This window comes from Nipponia nippon, unplaced genomic scaffold, assembly GCF_047370975.1.
Source record: "Nipponia nippon isolate SJK-2023a ecotype South Korea unplaced genomic scaffold, ASM4737097v1 scaffold_2, whole genome shotgun sequence".
Classification (NCBI taxonomy): Eukaryota; Metazoa; Chordata; class Aves; order Pelecaniformes; family Threskiornithidae; genus Nipponia; species Nipponia nippon.
The window spans coordinates 41,206,903-41,231,188 of NW_028262336.1; the positions used below are offsets into that span (position 1 = coordinate 41,206,903).

The 24,286-nt window shown below is 35.1% G+C and overlaps 1 protein-coding gene across 8 annotated transcripts in view; it reads left to right on the plus strand.

The window, feature by feature from the left end:
• The window catches only part of DMD (dystrophin), a 1,304,666-nt gene that overhangs the window by 1,021,514 nt on the left and 258,866 nt on the right, over window positions 1–24,286 (plus strand). For all 8 annotated transcript variants that reach the window (XM_087759563.1, XM_087759562.1, XM_087759568.1 and 5 more), the window contains one exon: window positions 3,918–4,072. In XM_087759563.1, the coding sequence (XP_087615689.1) occupies window positions 3,918–4,072 (155 nt within the window). The remainder of the gene's footprint in view (window positions 1–3,917; window positions 4,073–24,286) is intronic.

The following is a 24,286-nucleotide window of genomic DNA, read 5'->3' on the forward strand; positions in this document are numbered from 1 at the left end:
GGGGTTAGCTATGGAGAATCAGAATATGGCATTCTGGCCAATGAGAGTCTTTACCCATTAATGCCCTATTTGTTATTGTTTATTAAGTGATGAGTGCAGATGGTTAACTCAGCAGGCTGAAGGTTATAGGTGTATAAATAGTACACAGTAGCACTTCAGTTCCTTTCTGTCCCCAGGTCATCTGAACATAAGCTAGTGTAAAACTAGTCTCTTCTTAATACAATACTGAACTTTGGTTAAAAAAAATAAACCTGCTAGGATTGCCAGTTCACTCCTTGGCTCCTTGTTTTAGTAAGAGCTAGTGAGGCACCTCTTCACCCTCTGTACCAGTTCAGCTGGGATGGCCAAAGTGAAGAGGAGGAAGGATGGAGACAAGGTTTCCTTCCTTTCCTTCATTGACCACCTATTTCTTGTTCATCTAAATAGGAAATTAAGTAGCAGCCTGATCACATCCTCTGCTCTGTTGGGACTCAAGAGGCCAGGCAACCTTCCACTGGCATAGCCTGGGGGTGTGAACTTTATGCCCTGGATTTGTGGATAAAAGACTGAGGCTATCTTGCTTGCCTTTATCTTCTTCTTGCAGGGGGATAACTTACTAGGTACCCTTTTGCCACTCCCTGTGTACCAATGTAGGATGAAGTACAGTCTGAGCATTTTGTGGATTTTTATTATTCCAGGGCTGAAAGTGTACTGCTTTGATTTTAGTAAAAACACTTAACAATTAAGTTAATGTTATTAACTATGATGCAGGCACTGAAATAGAATTCCTCAATTAAAAAAAAAATTAATTCTTTAGGTATATCAATAAAACATGCTATAGATACACAGAAAAGGGACAGAAAGACAGCCTGATTTTCCAGATTTGTGATACATACACCTGCTCAGTGTGGGAATTTTCATGCTCAGAATTGAATGATGCTGTAAGTACATATTGCTATATTTGAACTTCTGTGCGTCATTTATTTTATTCCACTGGGCCATCCTGGGATAGAAGAAAGCCCAGCTCTAATTTCCTTACTTGTTTTTAATCAAGGATCCTTAATTACACAGACTTTCTTCCTAATAACATCAACTAGTGTCTTCTAATTAAAAATTAAAAATAAATTTATACCTAAGTAACATGATAAATGCACAGTCTTAATTCTTTAAACCTTTTAATAAACTCAGCAAATTCCAGTGATGAGACAGACAAAACAAAGAGAATGCTTTAAAAAATGTCAAAATGAAATTAAGGTAATGAAGCATTTTCCCTTAAAAAGAAATCGTATGTATTCTTAAGGAGCTAAAAGATAAATGAGACCTAAAAATATAAAAGGGAAAAGAGAAAGAAAGCTAATGCCAATAATTTAATTCTAAAATATTCATTATAGTCATGTAAGATAGGAGTTAATGGGTCTCTGGTAGGACAGACAGTTAAAACATTTACCAATACACTTTGTTCTCGGTGTCTGTGCACAGAGCAAAGTTGAAGCAAGGCATGCCCTCCTCAAAGTTGTTGAAAAATTACATACCAGTTTCCAATAAAGTAGAAAATACAAATTGTTTCTGTCGGGAAAGCTCTCTATATTCATCATTTCTTTCCTGAGTGATGATCTAGTGTTGTAATGTCAGGAAGAGAATGGATTAATGTTGAAGTTAATGGTGAGAATAACACTTTTGGAAATAGCCTTGTAATGGATCTTTCTGTATTTTTATTATAAAACTGGGTTTGGAAGGTTTTATCAGGTCATTTATATTCACATGGGACTGGGCAAAAAGAGCTTATTTTCAAAGTAAAGTTTACAGGCCATTAATTTACAATCAGACAAAATGTTATGGTAACTTTTCTATGTAATGCAGTGAATAGTCAGTCTGCTGTGATTCTTTGGCTGGAAAAAAGTAGCTGTATGCATGCATAATTTTAAACAAAGAGAAAGGTAGAGTATAATGGAGATGGATAGACCTAAATGTAGAATAGATACTTGCTGTAAAAGATCTACAAAACTGAAATGGTAATTATTGTAAAATTTATTTGGTTTTGGTTTTATATATTTTATTATATTTGTGTTAATATTAACATTTATATATTTATTGTATATAATTCTGGCAGGAAAGGACCTCAATTGGCAGACTGTTTTCAAAACAACCACCTGCCTATATCTTCTCCAAAGGAATGGTAGTGTTTTTCCACAAAATTATCACCTCTCCTGACTACATCTCCATACTTAACACAGGGGAATGAATTTTAAAAATTATTTAGGCAGCTTCAGCTTAAGTGAGCTTAACCATAACATGTTCAGATGGTTTTCAGGAAGGGGGTTTAGTAGCCTTCTCCTAATGCTTGATTGGCAGAAATAGGATCCCTTGTTCAAAACAGATAATCAGGTTGCTGTCTTAGTACCTGAGGTTATCTGCTGCACAGTAATTGGGTGATCTGCCCTCTCATGAAGGAATAACACAGGAAAGAGAGGGAATACGTGTTCTCAGATTTACATTATGGAGAGGACCTAGAGATGTTGAAGCAGCTTTTTAACAGGTAGGAGTTTGGGGGAAAAATCAAAACCCCCCAAAACTCCACCTGAATTCTATTCAAAGATCAAGTACATTTCAGTCCCAGTCTTAACCAAAATCAACTTTCTGAGTTTCTGAGATGAAAACATAAGTGCACTAAATATTCAAAATATATTTATTTTTACTTAGTATTTAGACTCTTTAAGCAGGGATTACATATTTAAGTTCAGCTTTGTGTGGAGAATTCCTTATCTGAGTCAAAACAAGATTTCAAAAGGAATACTACTTAGGGAGAATGAGAGGGAAAAAAACATTTTTTCTTCACAGACGTTTCCTGGTTTGTGTATTAAAGCACAACAATAAAGACAGTCAAACCTTACTGTTTTTTTTTTTTTATCAATAGCTCTAATGTTTACGTGCAACTTACTGTTTCTATATCCAAATACAAACTTATTTTCTACTTGTATTGTCCCTTTGATTGGCTAGTTGTAGTCTTTGCCTAGTAAATAAGTACAAATAGACCGTCGATTATCTTTGCTCTTTCATTTTGTTGTTATACATTATGGATTAAATATGCAACTTCAGTGCATTTATATGGAAATTTGCTCTGAGAAAAAGACTAACAGGAAAGATGCATGGGAGCTGGTTGCTGGCTGACTGAGTGTTCCGGATTTCCTGGCTTGCTTCTGTAGTGAGACAGCTAGCCCAGGTGGAGAGGAGAGGCAAGAGGAGAGAAGAAAAAGAGGAGACGAGAAAAAGGAGAGGGAAGGGAAAAGAAAAAATGACCAGGGTTTCAAAACTTTGTTTATACTAAGAAGCATAAATTAGCATTATAAAGATATTGATAGGTTTACCAGCACTATCTTGCTGTATTGCAGATTTAGTACTGTTCCAGTAGATGGCACTAATTACATAAACAATTCGCTAAAATAAAGTAAATTTAAAAAAAAGTGAAAGCACAGGTATTAATTGTTCAAATCTCAGTATTATTTCACAGGATAAAAAAGAAAATTAGATAGAACATATTATTTCACTATATTTTCCATCTCAGTGTAATTTAACATCACAAATCGTGATAGTTTGCATAATACATAATAATGCATCCATCTATTTGTGTCTCAGAAAAGAATAACCAACATTCTAATCAGTGGTTATCAATTTGAGCTGTTGTGTTTTATCTGGCATTTAGGATTTTGTTGCTTGGTCCTCTCAGAGATTAGAAGTAGTCCTATGGTCTTATGACTAAAAGAATTTAAACATGTAGAAAGACTCTGACTTTAGTTACCAGTAATTCTGAGGAGGTTCTTTTTCTTTTTTTTATATTGATGGTATAAGTTGTTCATCTACTTCTCTAATAATCGTACAATGTGTGTGACCATTTTATGGTGATCTGAGGTTTATTCTTTTTCTTTCTCTTTTTACTTCAGCAATTTTCAAAAGAAATACGACAATGGCAAATAAATGTAGATGTGGCAAATGACATGGCACTTAAGTTGCTCCGTGATTATTCAGCAGATGACACCAGAAAAGTAGAACTGATGACAGATAATATTAATGTGACGTGGGCTGCCATTAATAAGAGGTAGGATATAAATTCTGCTATTAGATTTGTTGTTAAACTTCATTAACATTCCTTTTCCAGCTTTGGTTGGAGATTATAGAAGATGTAACTTTTGAAAATTACATGAGTATAGTGAGAAAGGAAAGAATGATGAAGACTCTTCTCTCATATTTTTTGGAAATATGTCTTTGGAATGCCATTTAATTCTCTCAAATAAAATTTTGCCTCCTGCCAATTTTCGTGTGCTATAACCAGTTGCCAGCTAACTTCAGTTGATAGGTTACATGTTTTAAATATTTCAGATGAAGTGTTTCATATTTCTATGTACTATCTCCACATCACAATCACTATAGTGATTTTGAGTCATAGACTGAATCTGAAAATGACAGGCATATTTGAAGCAGGTTCAAAGTAGAAATGTTATCCTGTACCTTTGAAGCAAATCTCTAGTCAAGAAAGTTTTTATTAGATCCTTGATCACATTCTTGATTACATTTCACAGTCATGCAGTGTTTGGTTTAGATACCAATTCCTTACTAAAAGCAATTTTTGCAGCTTGCCACCAAATTGTGAATCATCCCATACGCAATCTGTAAGATCAGAACACATTGCAGAAGAAAAATTACTTTCTTTGTAGTAGTAAAAGAGTTTTAAATCATTGCACATTAGATGAGATACGTAAAAATTATATCAAAGTTGTTTTAATCAGTATCTTGGATTAAGTTTTATAGCTTATAACTGAAACTAGAACTGAATTAGATCTTAACATGTTTTTAATTAAAGTCTATGAACAAGGCCAGAAAAGCCAGCTTAGTTAAATATACAATAAATTCAGATCTTCTTGCATAATGGAAGTTACTTAAATCACTGATGACTACAGAAATTTTTTCTCACTTTTTAATTTTTTTATGAAGTTGATATTCATATGAATGAGTCACTTTAACAGCATTTTTTCTGAAGCAGACTTGCCACTGACTTAAGATCCTGTTCAAATGAGAGAAGAGATTCTATTAGTGCCCACTAAAAGAAAGCCACATTAATAATTTGAAAGCTTTTTTTTTTAACAAGAGCAATAACTATACTGAGAATTTAGTATAAACATTCAGTTAATATTTGCTTGCATTTCTTCTGTTATAGTAGTGGCCATTTTAGCCTTACTAGTAGTAGCCATATTTTTAAGAAAACATGTTTTGCTCTCTGTGGTCTGAGAAACAGGCTGGGAGGGAACATCTGTTCCTAGATGAGAAAGGCTGGGTGTCTAATGCTCAAAACGATTCCCCATGAGTAGGTAAAATCAGTAGCTCAAAAGGGTTAGATGGAAGAACCAAAGGAAATTGCTTTTGTCTGCATGTAGAACTACAACCTCTGTTTGGTGAGAAGGCTTTGTAATCCTGAAGTCCAGGATATGTCTGTAGCTGCTGTGGATGCTCAGGTAGCAATTGTAGCTAGAGTGCATCTTCAAATCTGTTAATGCTTCAAGCACAAACCCAGGTGTGTCTAATGTTGCCTAAATGTGAGAATTGCCATTGTTGCATAGACTCAGCCAAGTACTAGGCTAACAGAGAGTACAAATTCTTCAGGACACATTTCTTGCAAGCTTCTACAAAACCAACAGACTTGCTCACAGCTCATGTGTTAGATGAATTACTGTAGTATATGTTTTATGTCTTAGAAGAGAGCTATTTAGGTGACTGAGTAGACATTTCCCATTAAGAAGTACAAAAAGATAGGATTAAGCTTGAACAGGTAACTGCAAAACTAGAATTTCCTAGTTTTTGATTGTATGACTTTACTACCTTTCTAATATTTTTTTTTAATTCAGTGTTTTGTGTATAATTTTTGTAAGACTTCTCATGATTTGTGAGCTTGAAAAAGCAGCATGCTGCAAACAGTAGTTGATAAGCTTCTCTAAGGGCTGTATCGCATTTCTGTCTTTTGTGAGACATTGATAAATATGGACATGCTAAGGCATCAAGTCAGCAGAAGACTTGTACTTGGAAGATTTTCTGCACCTGTACGTTTTTCAGCTTTGTTTGAAGCAGTAGCCAGGCCTTTTGCTCATGGAGCAGATCCTGAGTGAGGTCTTGAAAGAACCTCCTAGATTTCTTGGAAAGAGAAGATGGAGTCCATGGGCCTTTGAATGACTTAAATGCCTATTTGTTCTGGTTTTGGGGTTTTTTGTTTTGTTTTGTTTTTCCATCCCTCTATGCTTCAGCTTTCAGGTTATTGTGTAGAGCAAAACAAATTGTTTCTTTATGGTTTCGGGGATCTTTTGAACGGTAAGAATATTTACTCAGTAGAAAGGAGACACGTGAACTGTTTGTCACAAGCTCCAAGAAAGGCTGGTTCTCCACTGAGATGTGTATGCAATAATTTCAGATATATCCATGAGTGTTATTTTCATCTAGATCATGAGTAAGAACTGCTCTGGTGACTCAGTGACCTAGTAATGATGTAGAAATATATTCCAAATAATGGTCTTAACCATTTCTCTAGTATTTTAGAAATAGTTTTGTCACTGTTTATAGATGTCTTGAGTGCCAAGAGGAAATATTCTGCTAAAGATTTTGGTTTCTTCTCCCTATATGCTTAATTTAAATGGCCTAATTATTTTGTGGATATTTCCTTTTAAAAAGAAGAATTAAGAGTGGCTTACATTGCTTTGAACTGGTTTTCCTCTAACCTGCCATTACTATCAGAAATGTGTGTCAGTCTAAAAAATGTGAAACCTCCTTTTCCATAGTAAAACAACAGGTAGGCAAGCAGCAGTAAAATTCCGCTTTGCCTGTTGGTAATAGTTCAGGCAAAGCGAGTACTTTAGTCATTAAGGCAACATCTGCCAGCTTGTGTTTTGTTTTGCTTAAGTAGGTTTGCAGCTGATTGCTGTGTGTTTACCCTTTGCCTTACTATTCTGTTTTACAACATTGAACTGTAACAAGTAACATTGTAACTCCTTTAATAGCCAAGTTGGTGAGTGCTTGATGGTTGCTTCAATTTTTTCACTCGCCACTTTTTAATTTTTATTTTTGTTGTTGATACTGCAAAGATACACCAAAAAGCTCATGAACTGATCAGCTGGGCAAAAGCCAGAGTGACTTGTAAACAGGTCTCTTCCTCTTCTCTTTAGAAGCATTGACTTTCCAAGAAATAACTATATTATTTAAGATGAGGCAATTAAGGAGAAAGCAATCCGCATTGCTTGTATTAAGAAAAATAAATCTAACAAACAGATGAACTAAAGTGTTCTCAAGAGAGAAAAATACAATGAAGGAAGCAACCATTAGAACTTTACTATATATAAAAATGTTTGTTATGATAGTATTATATTACTCCCTCCTTTTGCAGGCACTCATATTTTATGTGAATTATCATATAAAACATAAATACTTAAATTTTTCCCTTTCCTGGGAATCCACCAGATGTGTTTAATTTTCACTAACTTAAATTTTAAGATAAAAAAGGGACTTAGTCTTTCTTAAGTGGAGCATATATTATGACAATAATTACATAACGTACTCTGAGAATTGGTTAGGACTACAACCCATCACTGTCTAACAGACTTCTTCAAATATTTGCATCGCCCACCAGTTCCTATGCTCAAGTACAGCAGAACTCAGGCTGCACAGTAGGTGTTAAGAGCTTTCACTGCTCAAGATGCTTTTTTTTTGCTCCTGAGACAAGGTACAGGGGACATATCAGTCAAAACATAAAAAGTAACTTTTCTTTTCCCCCACTACAGGGCATGCACAGTGAAAAATCAATATATAATTATTTTTTTCTTGTTGTTATTAGTTTAAGTTACAGAGGGTTAGAGAGGGACTGGCAATGAGCTGAGTTTCTAGACAAGCTATTTGAAAGGACTGAGATACCAACTCCCATATTTATCTAAGAATGGTGTTAATTCTCTAATGCAGCCAGTTGTACAAACACCTTGATTTTGCATGTCATCTGGACAGTATGAAATGCAAATGGCCAAACAAACTAAGGACATAAACAGTACAAAAGTATGATGCATATATATTCCTATGCAAATGCATAATATAACAGTAAATATACATGTGAAAAAGGTCATAATCCAGTTTTGGTCTTTGAGCAGCAAACCTTTCCTTATCAGTGGTTGCTTGTTACAAAAATGCAGTTGTTTGTTAGAATGTAAACTTTATCTGTACATGATGTTGCTAAGTATAATTTTATTGCCTGCACAGAAAGAGCTTGACCATTCTGCTGGAGACAGGTTTTCTTAATATACTGTACCTGTCCTAATACTACTTTGCTTTATGGCATTTGAGGAAGTAATCACATTTGCGTTACAGTTGAATTGCACTCTGTGTGAGAAAAACTGCATTTACACATCAGCAACAGCCAGGAGTATGAAGTGTGTTAAGTTATACTGAAGATTCATAGTTGATTTCAGTAGCTAGACCTTTCTGGGAGCCATCTCTGAAGAGCTTATTTGCTCATTTAGGCTTGGACTGCTGAAGTCAAGAAGGAAAGAATTCACAATATGTTTTACTTCAAAGAACATTCCCATCTTCTAGGTTTTCCAAGCACACTCAGCCTTTTCCTTTCCATTCTTCTATTGCTTTGAAGGTTGGTCTGCATTCCTAAAATTGGTATAATTCCATGCGTATGAACAGTTATTATAGTTCTTTGTGCAGGCACGATTTCCTTGAGCATAGTGAAACAACCAAATTAAAAATGTAAGTGGCCATGGGAACCTTTTTTATATGGGAAGCCTGTTTACACATCTCTGCCTGCAGTTGTTTTCCTGGCTATAGAGCTGCATTTGTGTGGGTGTGAGCAAGAAATCATTGCAAATGTAAGACTTCAGATGAAGATGGCAATGGTCAAATGTCATTTTCCAATGTAATTTTTTCTTTTTTTCCCGAAGAAACCATAGTACGGTAATTTTTATTTTTATTGTCATGTTGTGGTGATTTATTGGTTGGTTTTTGAAATAATTTTGCTAGGCTCAAGAAAGTAGATATGTAGAGTGACTGTTTTTTTACAACCAAGGTGTCATGCTGAAGCTTGTTATTTACACCAGCTTAACAACAGATACTAATTTAAAATTGCGAAGACTGCTGGAAAACATTGCAGTTGTAGGGCAATTCTTTTGTTTTGTGAGAGGTGTTGATAATGCATGTTTATCTTTGTTGCCTCTATTATTTAAAAAAGTAAATTTTCAGTCTAGGTGTTTGTCACATGCTGTCTTTGAGAACTTTGCTTGGTTTTAATTCTATAAGAACTTAAGTACTTTTACTTAGTCAGTAGAATTATTCACATAGAATGAAAGTGAGTCTTTGCAGTCTCAGGTATCACATCCAAGATTATGTTAAGGAGCAAATAATTTTGTATGTCAGCATGTTTTTCTGAAGAACTAATGTAGCTCTGTTGACTGTTCTTTTCAATAGGAGGAGAAAGAAAGTTTTCAAAAAAGCATTTAATCCAGAACTCTTCTGGAAAGTCTGAATTTTATGTGGGGTCCTAATGTCTTTCCCATTAGACAAAAGGGTACAAGAACCCTTTAATTTTCACGAAACTAATTTGTCTCACTTCGTCTGTCCACACTCCATGCTTCTCAGAAGTTACTCTCCAGCAGAGTTAGTAACATTGGCAAACTCTAAAGAAAAACTTTTTATTAGCTGCTTGTGATGCAAGAGTGTTAAGGGTTTCGTGTTTAAAATGTGGGCATCTAAAGTTTCCTAAGGGTTGTTTTCAGATAAAGGATTAAAGTGGTTTTTTTTGTTTTCTTTTTTTCCATTCTGTTACTATTATTTTAAATAAAATAGCACACCCTCAAAAAAGAACTATAAAAAGGGTGCAAATGCTACTCTGGCAAGGTTTAGATGCTCTCTGTTTAATTTGAGATATTTGTTGTTTCATGTTTTACTTGATTAAATATCATCCCTTAACATATCCATATTAAAAAGTACACCTAAAAGGCCATTTGGGAAGGAGGGATTGTTTTATGATGATAGATGAAAGATAGGTTACCTATTTGAAAGACATTCTACTAACTGCCTACACTCTCAAACAAATACTTATGTACAAAACATAATCTCAAGCTTATCAACGACATCAATTAACATTGCTTTGTTATTTTTTTTCCTCCTAATGCCCCTAAGAATAATGAAATTTCAGTCACATGTAGGAAAAAAAATATAAAAAGACATAAATAAAAATGCCAGATGAAGCTCCTATAAATAGGAGATCTTGAAAGTCATTTTATCTGCTTATATTCTAGTTTTCACCTTTGTTCTCCGCTTAGCTGACTGTACTTTTTGTGCACTACTGACACCAGTATGTGGATCTAAGATGAGAAGTCAACTGAGGGTACTGAATATTTGCGGTTTACTTTGTGAGAGGATAGTCTTGGATATGCAATGCTTTCAAAATGCTGGTAGGATGAGCTGAAAAAGCAATGTTACCCAGAATATGGTGTGATTCATCACTTCCACCTTTGTGAACATATTCTCGTGATTTTTGAGAAACTCTTTTGGGATTAAAAAAAGGAAAGAGTTCTTGAGTTATTTCAGGAAAGGGTAGTGTCAGTAATAAAGTACTCGACTAAAAGGATCTATGGATCCTTGTGACTTCAGGGACATGTTTCTTAGAACTCTTAATATCAGTGTGAATAAACTTGATGTTCCCACACTTGAATAGATACATCTGTGGGCTGGTACCTTTTTATCACCTCCAGAAAGGCAATGGATCATCTGTAGGTCTGCTAAATCCTCCCACAGAGGAACAGAAATGACCTCAAAGAGAAAAGTGTTGTTGTTCTTACATTAATTGTTGTTTGTTTGTTTGTTTGTTTGTTTGCTTGTTTTTTCCAACTTGTCTGTCCCACAGATGGCTTGCTGAGGTTTTTTAGACACCATGAATTCAGCTGATCGATAGTTTAGTGGTTTTGGTTGTTAACTGTAATCTAATGTTAATGATTTCATTATAGACAATCAAAAAGGAGGAAAGCACTGGCATTTTGCAGAAAGGCCTTCAGTTTCAAATACTGAGAAGAAGTTAATAATTAAAACTAAGCAGGAAAAGTGAAAGTAGAAAGTCTAGAAGACCATTCCTGCTCAGGCAGTTGCTCTTTCCATTTTTTTTTTCTCATTCTTGGTTTATATTTTGGTCTTGAGTGAAATAGAATTCTGCTGCTTTGTCCATATTTACTGTGTGTTAAATGCTGTTTATTCCTTTCAGATGAAAATAAGAACAGTTCTTATGTTACAGTGAAATCCAGCTGGACAAAATCATTAACTAGTTTATGGCACAGAATTCTAGAGGGAGGGCGATTTCATGGGCCAATTTGAATCATAATCAGAGCTTAATGTGGACATTTCAAAGAAACACTCCATTTGAGAAATCTCACTTTTTTGCATCCACAGGATGTGCAGGAGGAGCAGGGTACTAAGGAAGATATAAGTAAGCCTGATTTTGTGAGAGAAAGAACAGAAATGTCAATTTTTGTTCTTACTCTATTAGAAGATTAAGACAAATGTGTTGTTCTTTTTCATAAAGGTGAGATTTTCTGAAGTAATTAGAGAGGTTTAGTCTGTATTTGAACAAGAATACAAGCTAATGCTCTGTGCCCTGAAAGTCCAACCTTAAATCTATTTCCTATTAGTCTGCAGATAAATTAACAAACTGTAGCAAACTGATTATTGCTCTCATCCAAAGCTTATTGCAACAAATGAATGTCTTTCCTTTCCCCTCAATAGACTTCTTATCAGGCTTCATGTCCTTTAAAACAAACAACTGAACAGAAATTAATAAAGCTGATGGACTAGCAGAGTGCCAGCAAAAAGGAATTTGACCTTAGTTGTCATTTTTTGTTTGCATTATTATTCTTGTGATAGCCTTGTTTTGTTTTCCCCAGTGTTTTCTATGGATTATTTTTTTTTTACAGCATTTCCTTGCTATTGCAAGCTTTGGTGATTCATGATTGTTCAGCTTCTGATCAGCTGCTGTGCAGGCAGTGTAAGCCTCACCTTCACTGGCTTGTCAGTCATGTTGAAACTGAGAGGATAATTCAGCATGCCTATTGATGTTTTAGTCACTCTTTGGAAGTTACCACCAAATGTGTCAATTTGACAACAGTGGTGCTTGCCTTTTGTTGTGTGGCTGTGTTTTAACTATGAATGAAATTTCAACCACACGTTGTTTTTATATGAACTCACGAAGAAACTGACAAATGACAATGAGTCATTATCATTCCAGATGAGGATCAGTGGCACAAGAGGCTGATGGTCATGACTGTTACAATAATAATTAATATATATTGGAAGTGGCAATACTGACAGCAGATGGGAAAGCAACAGAATTAGCAATGTAATTTTCTTGCATGTCCTAAAATAGAGGTGGTGAGAAATCATTGAGGAAAGGTGAGAATAAACAGGTAAATCTTGAGGACAGAGCTTTAAGGTGTATCTGACACATATACATAGAAGAGGAAACAGTAAGTAAGCAAGGAATTTGTGAAAAGATCAGTATGTTCTTGTTGTTTAACATCCAGTATCAATCACATCTTGACCAACACCCCAAATTTAACTGTACTGTGTTACATTCCTTGACAAATTTAAAAAATGTAGAGCTCTTCCCCAGCTACTAAGCATTACATCTCCTGCAAACTGTAAGAAATATTATCTCCTGCAAATGATAAGAAATAATAGCTCTTGGAATTATCACTCTGGCTGGGATATCTGCAGATTCTTCCTTTGTGCAAGATACATAATCGGTTATGTATCTGATACATATCTGCTTAAGCACAATAGTGCCTTGTGGCAATGAATTATACAGGTCCATTTTTTGTTGGTAAAGAAAGAAAAAAGTATTATTTTTATCTCTTTAAAATGTGCTACATATTTTTGCAATTCCATTTGTTCACTTGACACAATACAAGGTAAAAACAAATTTCTTGGAATTATCTAAAGTACCAAGCTTGCAACACCCATTTTCCACTTTCTACATTTTATCTTATTAGTATCTTATGTTTTCTTTTTTATTTTCCTTATTTTTTTTATTTTCTTTCCTATTATTTATGGTTTGGTTTGGTTTGTTTTTTTTTTTTTTTAATTCATGTCAAGTTATACCTGAGTCTAATTCAGTGGTTGTTTTTTTAAAATCTAACTTAGATGCATTTTCTGTACTACACAACATCACTTATATATGCTGATTTTGGTTATTTTTTTGTTTTAAAATCTGAAAGAGATGCTGCTGTTTATTATCAGTAATGGTGAACAGTTCAGAAATTTCCATGAGTTCTTGGTGCTTTAGAGCATGTCTGAGGTTGATACTTCAGCTATGTTAATTAATTAAGAATAGTGTCTATTGCTCTATTATGAAGCATATACCTTTACTGATTCCAAGAGGGTAGATTGATAGTCGACCTGTAAGTTTCGCAGTGTGGTTTTACTCCAGGGGATGGGAGGCAATTCTTCCAGGGCTGTCCTCTCTCTTTGTTCCTGTGGGAATGCCAGCAGAATAGACTTGTTCAAAGAAGATGGCACTAAGAAACCATAGTTCAGATCTGCCTTTGGTGACACTCTTATACTGTGCTGACCCCTTGGAGCTGTGGACACTTGTCACTGTTACTTCTTTTCACGTTGGGGAAAATAAAAGTAGAAGCATGGAATATTTTTATTAAATTTTCCTTTGGCTAAATTGGTTTTCACATCATGTCATTGCTTTAGTCATTTTTATGTCTGATGTTACTCTCCTTCGTGCTGGTTGGGACAAGGTACCCAAGCCAGCATCAGGAGAGTGAGTTAAAGACGGACATAATATTTTTTTTTCTTTTTCACTAGTAATCTTTCAGATGCTAGTGTGTATTGACATCTTCATTAAGCTGTTGATCTTGATTTTTAAATACTAAATTCCTTCAAGGCTACAGCTAGTTCAGAACACAGCAGTGTATACAGAGTTTAAATCTTGCTTGTAGTGTCTGGTATTTTGGACATATCTATATTGAATCTTTCTGCTATCATATTCCTGATGATTTGTTCCACTTGGGATTATTCACAGTCCTTCCTGGGTTTGACTAATCTAAATAAATTTGCCATCTTGCTCTTCACACCCTTTTCCCAATGGCTAATTAACGCACTGTGTAACACCTAGTGCTACTCCCTTGAGGAAGGCTCCTAATGCTTAGGGTTGAACATTATTTACATTGACTACATTAGATGTTCTTAATCTCAGTTTTGTTTCATTCAAGAGGTTTCTGTAATAAAACTTTGCATCCCTGACATGGTTCCTAAATAGCTCCTTTTACAACGCCTTAACTTGTGGATAGTAAATAGATTATATTACTTTATTGTTAGTTTTTATCTTTTGTTTCAATTAATTTGAAGAAAAAGTTGGCAAATGTATTTTCCTCAAAGACACAGATTTTTATTGGTCCATAATACACTCATTAAAGAAATGTAGAACGAATATTTACACCTGAAAGCAGAAATCTTCTTGAGTACGCATTCCCAACAGAGGGCTTCATTTCTGTTTCTGATGGAAATACAACACTTTAGTATTTGTATAGATGTATATATAGTCTTTCTAGGTGGTTTCTCCTTCTAGATATATATTTGTTTGGGTACTGTCTGATTATGGAGGGGCAACATCTAGCTAGTCATAAAGACTGTTGAACATAATTACATGTTCATGTGGTGTCATCAGCAGTTTACTACATGTATAATGTGCTTAGCTCAAACTGGGTCAAATGAACTAGTCAAATTTACTAGAGTAATGTCACTACTTGATATTTGGGACTACTAAAATTAGTAAGATAAATAAGCTGCTCTTGTTCAGATTGTCATTCTGAATAAGCTGTGGCACATTAAACAATCAGAGAGATCAGATTTGAACATACCGTTGTCATTAAAAATATTTTACAATTTCAAGTATTTGAGACAAGCTATATTGCAGGTATTGGTTAGTAGATGATGGCCTTTTTTTAGATCAGAAGTACAGATAATCAAGAAAAAATTACAGAAGTTAATATAAGAAATCAAAATAGCACATCAATATTTTAAAGACCCATAAAAACAATGCGTCATGCTAATGTTATGTGGACTTAAAAATATCTGTTTATTTCCTTGACTGTTCAGTATTTTTATCCTTTAGATAAAGAGACATTGTACAGTATATATAAATCACTCAATAAAGTATGGACATTTAGAGATCCGTGGGTACTGCATACATGGAATTTGTGAGAAAGACTATTCTAATACTGCATTTCTTCATAGCAGTTTTATGACTAATTTATACGCAGTCTTGTGCACGTACCTCACACTGCAGGAACAGAATGAAATGAAGGAGATAAGTAATGCTACCGTTTTCTTTTTTTTTAGTAATGCACTTATATATTTTTCTTGTTTGCATTTTTAATAGGAAGGTTAACAAGTTGTATGTAGTCCACCCATGCATACCTAATAAATGTGTTAATATCAGTTGAGCTTAATTTTTGTCAATTGCAACACAAGGCAGCCATCTCCAGTGTTTACTTGAGCTTAAGAATGTTAAAAGTTTTTCTGTTTTGCTTTGTTATGATTCTTTTGAGAGACCCTGTCTCTGTTTTTTAGTGTTTTACATTATTTTCCTCCCATGAACTCTTAACAGAATTGTTCTAATCTAATTTCTAGGAATCCTTTGTAGTACTAGAATGTAGCTTGAAAAATTAAGATGACTACCATCTGAAAAAAGTAATACCCAAGTCAAATAATGGGACATTGTCTGCATGATCTACATCAATACCACCCCTTGTTACTCAGTTATTTTCTTGCAATTTCTGTTGTGGATATAGATTGGGTTTCACATCTGTAGTCAACTTTATGCATACAGGTCTCTGATAAAACAGAAACTTTTCCCTCTGAACCTTTGTGTGCTCTTCTTACATACCTTGCTAGAAAACCTGAGCCATGATTTCTCTGAACAAAGAAGATGACATGAAATGGGTAATCATTTAGTGATTCAGATATTCTTATAGGAAGCCATAACACAATGCTATAGTGACAAAGTAACAGAGCTCAATACCATTTCTTATGGGATGGGAAGATTATTTTTATTTTAAACAATCTCGTATACTTATGTACTCTTGGATGTGTTTATCCCAGCTATCTGTCCAGCATTTAGGCACCAAGGTGTTTGTATCTAAGTGTTGCATCCATAGGAACTCTTTCAGATAACACAGAGCACAGGGAACATCACCTAATGATTTGTCATCACATCTCCTGTGTTCTTAGGTGGTCAACAGTGTGCTGGGTTTGGGATGTGCTTTCTGTGAACCTGGGTAAATGACACAACTCTCTGTGAAATATGACCCATTTTATTTGCTGGCTTTTGCTGCCTTGAAGTTTAGCGCCTGAGCAAACTGGGCATATATAAGTCCATGGGCACTGACGGGATGCCCCCATGACTCTGGAGTGTGCAAAGAAGACAGAGCCAGGCTCTTTCCAGTGGTGCTCAGTGACAGGACAAGAGGCAATGGGCACAAACTGAAACACAGAAGGTTCCCTCTGAATATCAGGAAACACTTTTTCACTGTGAGGTTGACTGAGTGCTGGCACAGGCTGCCCGGGGAGGCTGTGGAGTCTCCATCCTCGGAGGTACTCAAAAGATGTCTGTACGTGGTCCTGGTAACTGGCTCTAGGGACTCTGCTTGAGTAAGGGGTGTTGGACAAGATGACCTCCAAAGGTCCCTTCCATGCTCAACCATTCTGTGACTGTGTGACCAAATTTGTGGAAATGAGCGACTGTCTGTTGACGTCTTTTCATGCTTTCTACTGATTTCTCTCAGGATCAGAAGTTAACATTGTTTCTTTAACCATACCATCATCAAAAGTTACATTATTTTCTTGCTAATAAATAAATAGTAAAAGTAGAGACTGGAATTTTTTTGAAATTTTTTTTCAAAAGTATTAATCTGGAAAAATGTCTATAGTTATGTTTTCACATTTGTGGAGACTTTTCCGCCTCTATGTGATGGATGAGAGTTATTTCTTGCAAGATCATTTGAGTAGGTGTGCTGCTACTTTTTTTTCTTTTCCTCAAATCCTATTTACCACAGATGGATACATTAAAAAGAAAATGGCTATCCAGTTAGTATTTTAGAATGTATTGCCATGCCCTTTCACCTGTGAAAAACTATAAATGTAAACACATTTCCTGGAAGATGGGATGCAATTTTTCAGCTAATTGGAAAAAGCAGAACTAAGTCAAGGACTGCCAACCAGATTTCAGTCTGAAGATTTGATGATGATTATTGTGTCAAATACAATCACGAATGTGAGCCTTGAGCTGACAAGGGTTCAAGTTGTTTTTAATCAGGCTTTTATTTCGATTTAGACCTCCTATTCAGAAATAACAGCAGCTAGGTGGAAATGAATTATTTTAAAATGTGAGCTTAATTTCTGCTACAAAAAGAACAGGATTGAAGAACGTTTGTGTTTCAAAATCTCATTGTGATGCTACATACAAGCCAATTCAGTGTTCATTAACACATCTGTTTATACAAAACCATTTTAAATGTATCTTTTGGTTAAATAACAGAAAATAAAGAGGTATGTTTCCTTTAAGAACCTTATGGTATACTTGATGGATTTCTTTGCATGGGCTGAAGTAAAGCTGAATCATCAGTTAAACTGATGAATGCATCCGTTATGCATTCATTTCCATGACTAAAATTTGGAAAGTGATTTGAGAACAGGTATACATATGCTAAGGAAAAGAAATGCATCTCCCCAGACCTTGGATAAATTATCTAGAATGTATAGAGGATACTTGCATGGAAGTGAATAAAAAATGATGAGTCACAAGCCAAATCAAGTGTCTTTTTAATGTAAACACCTGATGATTATTTCAAAGTTTATTGAGGAGAAAGAAAACATTGCAAATCATGCAAGAGTTAGATCTGATTAAGAGTTAGATTTGGATGAGCCTGCCAGAATTGCATGTGAGCACACAAAATTTCAGGTGTGTCCAATTTTATCATGGCTTTTCCTAGCAGAATAGTCAGACCTCCTCACTTCCAGACTTAGTGTTTTGGTGTGTTTATGCCTGTCTCTGTTAAATTGTCCAGAGTTGTTGTTTGTAGAGTTATGGTTTTTTCTGCTAAGAATTTTTATCTTTGAAATTTGTCCAAAAAAGAATTGAGGTAGAACTACCACAGAACATCCTGTTCCCTTTGAAGTCAGTTGAAGGTTAGCCATTCATCTCACTGGAGTCAGGATTTTCTCTGTAAGGCTTTTATATCAAACACATACTGAGTTCCGTTGAACTGAGTTTGAGTTGAACATCATCTGAATTTGCTGAATTGGGCTCTGGAATTTCATTATTTATTTATTTATATTTACATGATCCTGAGGAACAGAACTGGAGTTATAGTTTCTTCCCAATGTTGTTGAAACTCCATAATAATAATTTATTAGTATTACTCTGTATTTTCATATTACCTCTGGCTATAGTTCCTGTTGTATTACAATCTTTCTGCAGCAGATAGATTTTAATCATTGTATCTCCTTATAGTGGGGAATTTATTCTATATTTCAGTTTTCTGTAGGAGTCTGAAACCTGAATAGTAAAGAATAACTATATAAGATATGGAGTGGTTCTTTACAACTAATATTACTGTATTAGATTATATAGATAGAAGAAACAGTAGGCAGTCTGCTGTCTCACCTTCGTACTCAGATGCTAACCAGTTTTGGTTACCAGCTGCTTCTGAGCTGAGTATTACAGAGCTGGACCTTGACCATCATCTTTATTTCTTTTTAGCAGTTGTATGCTTCTTAAAATATATTGACATATTGGAATAGTTGTTTTAAAATATTTTGAGTCAACCTGATCTGTCAGCATCTTTGTGTAATGTAAGTACTACTTACAGCCTATGTTTTAGAGGGGGGCAAAAATAACATGTGTGTTTATCTAACTGTTTATTTAGTGTTACTTTCACTGAAGTTAAGACAATGCATGGTACAATAAGACCTGTAAGTGCTGCCAGAGAAGTTTTTTCCAGTCTGGAAACTGAAGCTTCTTTCTCTTGCGTGGTAGCAAATCACTGTTCTGCTAGGCCACTGAGCTCAGCCCTCAGAGGTTGCAGCTTTAAATGAAAACTACGCTAACAGTTTAATAGTATCCTTTGTGAGCCCTAATTGATTTCATGTAATGCCATCAGTGCGTTTCACAGTCTTATTAAATTTAGTTGTTTCTACAGTAGCTAAGATTAAGAAAACAAGTGCCTTCCAAATATGATTATTTTCATAATCAATTTTAATTACACTTCACTGTCTTATAAAACAAGATTTTATCTTAATAAATTGTATATGAGTAATTAATATGCTGTTTATTAGATGGCACTGTTGACTGCCTTGGAATCTCAAAAGAATGATATGGTTTGGAATGCAAGGAAAAACTTAATTCTGTGTATTATAGACCATGAATTGTGAAGAAGACTTAAACAGAACAATAATCTTTTTGCTTCTTTTGGTAGAATAAGAGACCAGATTTGTCTGTCTGTTTATAGTTTTGATTTTAGGATTTCTTCTTTTTCTGACTTCTCTCTTTAATGGGAATACCGGAATTATTAAATGTTATCTTCCCATGTTTTGTTGGGGCATTACTTGAATGGTACAAGGGTTAGACTGGAATCTCTTCCATGAGTTCAGAGAATTGGGGGTGGGGGTGTTTGTGGGGCTGTTTAGGTTTTTTTGGGGGGGCTTTTCTGCTTGTTTGTTTTGGGTTTTTAAGGTAATTCTTTTAAGTTTTGACTAAGCGTTATTTAGAAAAGCCTCTTGAATGAGTCCATCAGAACATTCTGTATCTACAAGTAATTTTTAATGATACTTCATATGTCTGTGATTGTTGTGTGTTGTTCAGATTCCCTTTTCTTTAACACGGTAATTCTTAAGATTTACTCTTTGGAAAGTGATTGATTTTAATGAAAATTTGTCAGGAGATGAGAAATCCCAAGTAATCATAAAAAATTTTCAGTAATATAAAAGATAACCTGTAATTAGTTTTGATTACAAAGGAATTGAAATGATCCACTTTTAGTTTCGTTGATGATTTTTCTGTAGTTCACGAAGTGTGATAATCTATGGTTATGATGAACATAGGGAAAATGTACACTTATATTATGTTTTTATATATTCTAGACCTATGCCAAGGCAAGAAGGGAAAAGGAGACAAAAGCAATGGGGGCAAGAAAAGCCTGTTAGAAAAAATTCCCTCTGACTCTCTCTAAGCTTACCATCCCATTAAGAGGCATTTTGGGAATGTGGGATCCCATAAGTGAACACAGTATATGGAGAGACAGAAATTATTTTTAAAAAGGTTGACGAGGAATTTTCCTCTGTGATTACACAGATCCTCTGTGCTGATGTTGGCAGGTGCTTATTTAAAAAGAGGTTATTTAGAGGTCCTATAGAGAAATCTATGTATGTGATTTTGTGCCCCAGGGTGTGATATTTCCTTTGCTTTTAGTAACACTTCTCAGTTTGACAAAAAATGGTGTAGAAGAGATGGGGGATCCAAGGTTGATCTGAAATTTCATAGATAAACACAAATTTTTCCTTTTTTCTTCTTATTAAATATCAATGGTGCTTTAATAAAGAAAAGCAAGGAACAGAGAATCTAAATTCAAAAATATGTCTTTAAATTGCTTTAGACTCTTTAGTAACAGAGAATCTAAATTCAAAAATATGTTTTTAAATTGCTTTAGACTCTTTAGTAACAAAGAGAGCAGTTCAAAGGAAAATGCTGGGGGGGGGGCTGACGATTGTTATTATTTTCGTACAAGGTCTGGCTGTTTTGAGAAGGGCTATGACAGGTATAAGACTAGAAACAAACCAGCCAATGAACAATAGAAAAAGAAATAATTTTGCTCTCTTGCCGCATCCATTTTCCTAAGTACCTAAACACCAGAAACATTTTTTAGTACAACATGTTTTCCCATTTTGCAGAGTTTTACAATAGAAAAACTGGTGAGGAAAAAACAATTGCATCTTGCGTAACAGAGTGAATAACTGCTCTTTGAAGCATTTCCTCCTTTGTGTCAACAGATTTTTAAGAAAGGACAAATTATATGCGCTTATTGCTATGATCAGGAGATGCTTTAGGATGTTCTAGTTTTAGTATCTGAAGAGACTGTCATCATTTAGGAAACTGTGATTACCAGGGGAAAAAACAATACTGTGTCCATATCAAGACAGACACTCTGATTTCCAGTCGGAGGATGGGGGTGTTGAGGGCATTTGTTCTTCTTTCCTGCAGAAGTAAAGGGAATCAGCAGAGAACTGCCTTTGTGTGTTTACTTTGCAGCAGCTGTTGCACTTAGTCTCTCTGTATGCACAATTACACCTGGAATTTAAAATCATTTCACTGGTTATTCATGCATAATCAATATGGATAGTGCAGCCAAGGCAGAGATGCCCTTCGACTTATCTGAAGACGCTGAGAGTCAGCTTTCAGCCAGTAGATTACATTGTTGAGAAATTAATGTAAGGCAGAGAGAAGTACTGCACATAGAAATACAGAAAGAAAAGTGTCACTGGTAGGAATCCTGTTCACATGCCTGAATCAGCAAGGCAGTACCTGTATGTTCCCACTGGACTCCAAAAAAGGCAATTTTTCTTGTTTATTCAAAGACCTTTCCACCACTGAAATGAAATCTTTCCTTCTTTCAGTTCTCCACATCAGCTGTCTTCAGGGAGGTATTTGCAGTGATAAAGATCAGGCAAAGTGTTCTACAAGTTATTATTGCCTTTTTAGAGGTAGCTTTTTCATCAGGTTTGTCCCTTAGTCCTTACAGGAAGGGACTAAAGCACAAAATGACTGGAAAAAATCCTGAAAGCCTGTCTTTCAAGTACAAAATTCTGTACCAGCACACCAAAGCTTTCCTGGTTCCTCACTCAGAATAATGGGAGGATAAGGGCCTGAGATCTGCATTTAGTTGCACTTTGAGGCTTTATAATCATTTGCAACATAGAAGTCTTTTCGCACAGGTGAGCAATCTCCATTACTCTAGGACCAACTTGGTAAAGAACGCTTTCCAACAAGCCAGAGAAAATAGTGATAGTAGGACATAAGCATATATATATATATATATATATATATGTATATATATATATAAAGATCACTCAAAAAATTCTGATCCACGTACACATGCCAGTGCTCTACAGAAGAGAAAAGCTAGTAACCTCTGTCAGTATGGTTGAGCAATAAGGAACATTTAAGCAAAAGTGTTACTGGAAAAATAGTACGGGTACCTGAATGAGGTGTCAAGCTGGTTGAGATCCAGAAAAAACACACGAAAGCAGTACTTGAAATGCTGTCTCAACATAGTTTTCCACACTTGATGTGTATCAGCTGTTCCAGAGTTATTCTGCAGATTAATCACTTACTAGCATGTGTTAATAACTTTAACTGGCACTATAGAATATAGTCCCTAGATTCTGGAAGAAAGTTCCTCTAAGCAGCATTCCCAGAATAAATTGGTATGATTTATTTTGAATATGCATTTCAAAATTCTATCAATAATAGTTATTTCAAGAATTTAATGTTCATTTTAAGGATTTCATTTTCTTTTCATATCTGTGACATCTCCTCGTGTTCCCACTTTATCTGAGGTTAAATTATTCTGCCTCTTTGATAGGTTCTTTATCAGTCCAAGTCAAAGCAGCTGAAGAAAAGTTACCAGTAAGAGCTTAAATTTATTTAGTAGTAAAAATTAAATGTTCTGATAAAGCTTTGCAATTGTTCTTTTGTCACACTGGCAGAAGGGATATGAACCCCATGAAAAGGGATATGAGCCTCTAGCTGGCTCTAGAAAAGGGAAATTCAGGTAACTTTTTTTTTTATTTGTATGGAATCATAATGTCAGAAAGGAGAAAACACAGTCATATAGAGAGAACCACATGAACTATAGAAGTAAAACCATTTACTGATACTTTTTCAGCCAGTAGTCCAGGATATTTTATTTGACATCTCAGTGTGATAACATTAGATCACCACAGTCTGCAAATGGAAGTGTGATTGTGTGATTCAGTGATCTGTTGAACACTGAATGATGCAGAATTTCTCCACTGTTACTGCCCTTAAAGAAATACCTGTGGAACAGAAATTTGTTAGTTTGTCCGTTATGAATATTTGCTGTGGTCATTCTTCAATATATTTCCTTACTTATTATGTATTCTGTATTAATACAGTGTAGCGTACATTGGCATAATGCTCTGCACTTACTGTGTTTCCTGTTACCTGTGCATCTCAGAGCATTTTTTAAACACTGACCCCTGCAACATATCTTGTAATGTGAATAAGCGTTACAATTTCAAATGGGCAAGCGGATACTCAGGAAATGTGAAGGATTCATTCCAAATTATGTAGCAAGTACTACAGCTGAAGAAAAATCTGTTATTCACACTCATGGAGCCTCTTGAAACACTGTATTCCTTGTGCTCTATGGGATTGCAGATGGTTGAATGAAGAACTCTTGGAATATGCTTAGTGACACCACCATTCGCATACCTCAGCACTTTCTCTTCTTGCTAGATTCCATAACAAGGTGTTCAGTTGTATAGATTCTGTGTTTTGTTGTATATATTTATTTTGCACGTATATCACGGTATGGACTCTGACTTCTCGTTAATAATACAGTACCTTGCTTATGAACTTAAAGATCACAAAGATTTCAGATGACTTAATTTACCCCTGCTTATCTTCCCAAACATTTGTAAACGGTTATGCTTTAAAAATATTAGCTTTAAAAGTTCTCAGCATCACAGCAATGTCTTGTAGCAGAGGCTGGTATTTTTTTTTTTCTGTGTGGTTTTGTTTTTTTTTTTTGACCCTTAAAAACGTCTTCCTGTGAATATAAATGTTCGCATTTATACGCATTGTGTGACTCACTTCCTCTGACGTGCCTCCATTTTCCCTCAACGAAGCCTTCAGCTAACACATTCTTAAAGAGGGTACCATAATTTCTGTCCTGCAACAGAGCTCATATGACAACTAGAGTTGGTCAGTCTACTTTCATGGATGCCACTAGTTCCTAAAAATCAGTCCCCCGACTAGATTGGGGACCATCTTACCTATCTTTAATTGTGTAAAATTTAGGCTTGTGTAAAATTAAAATTTTGTAAGCTTTAGGTAACTTACCGTTGTAGTCAAGAGGAAAAAAATTTACTATGATCTTCAATCTGGTTCAACAGAGGAAGAATTAAATTCCAGAAATGCTTGCCTCCATGT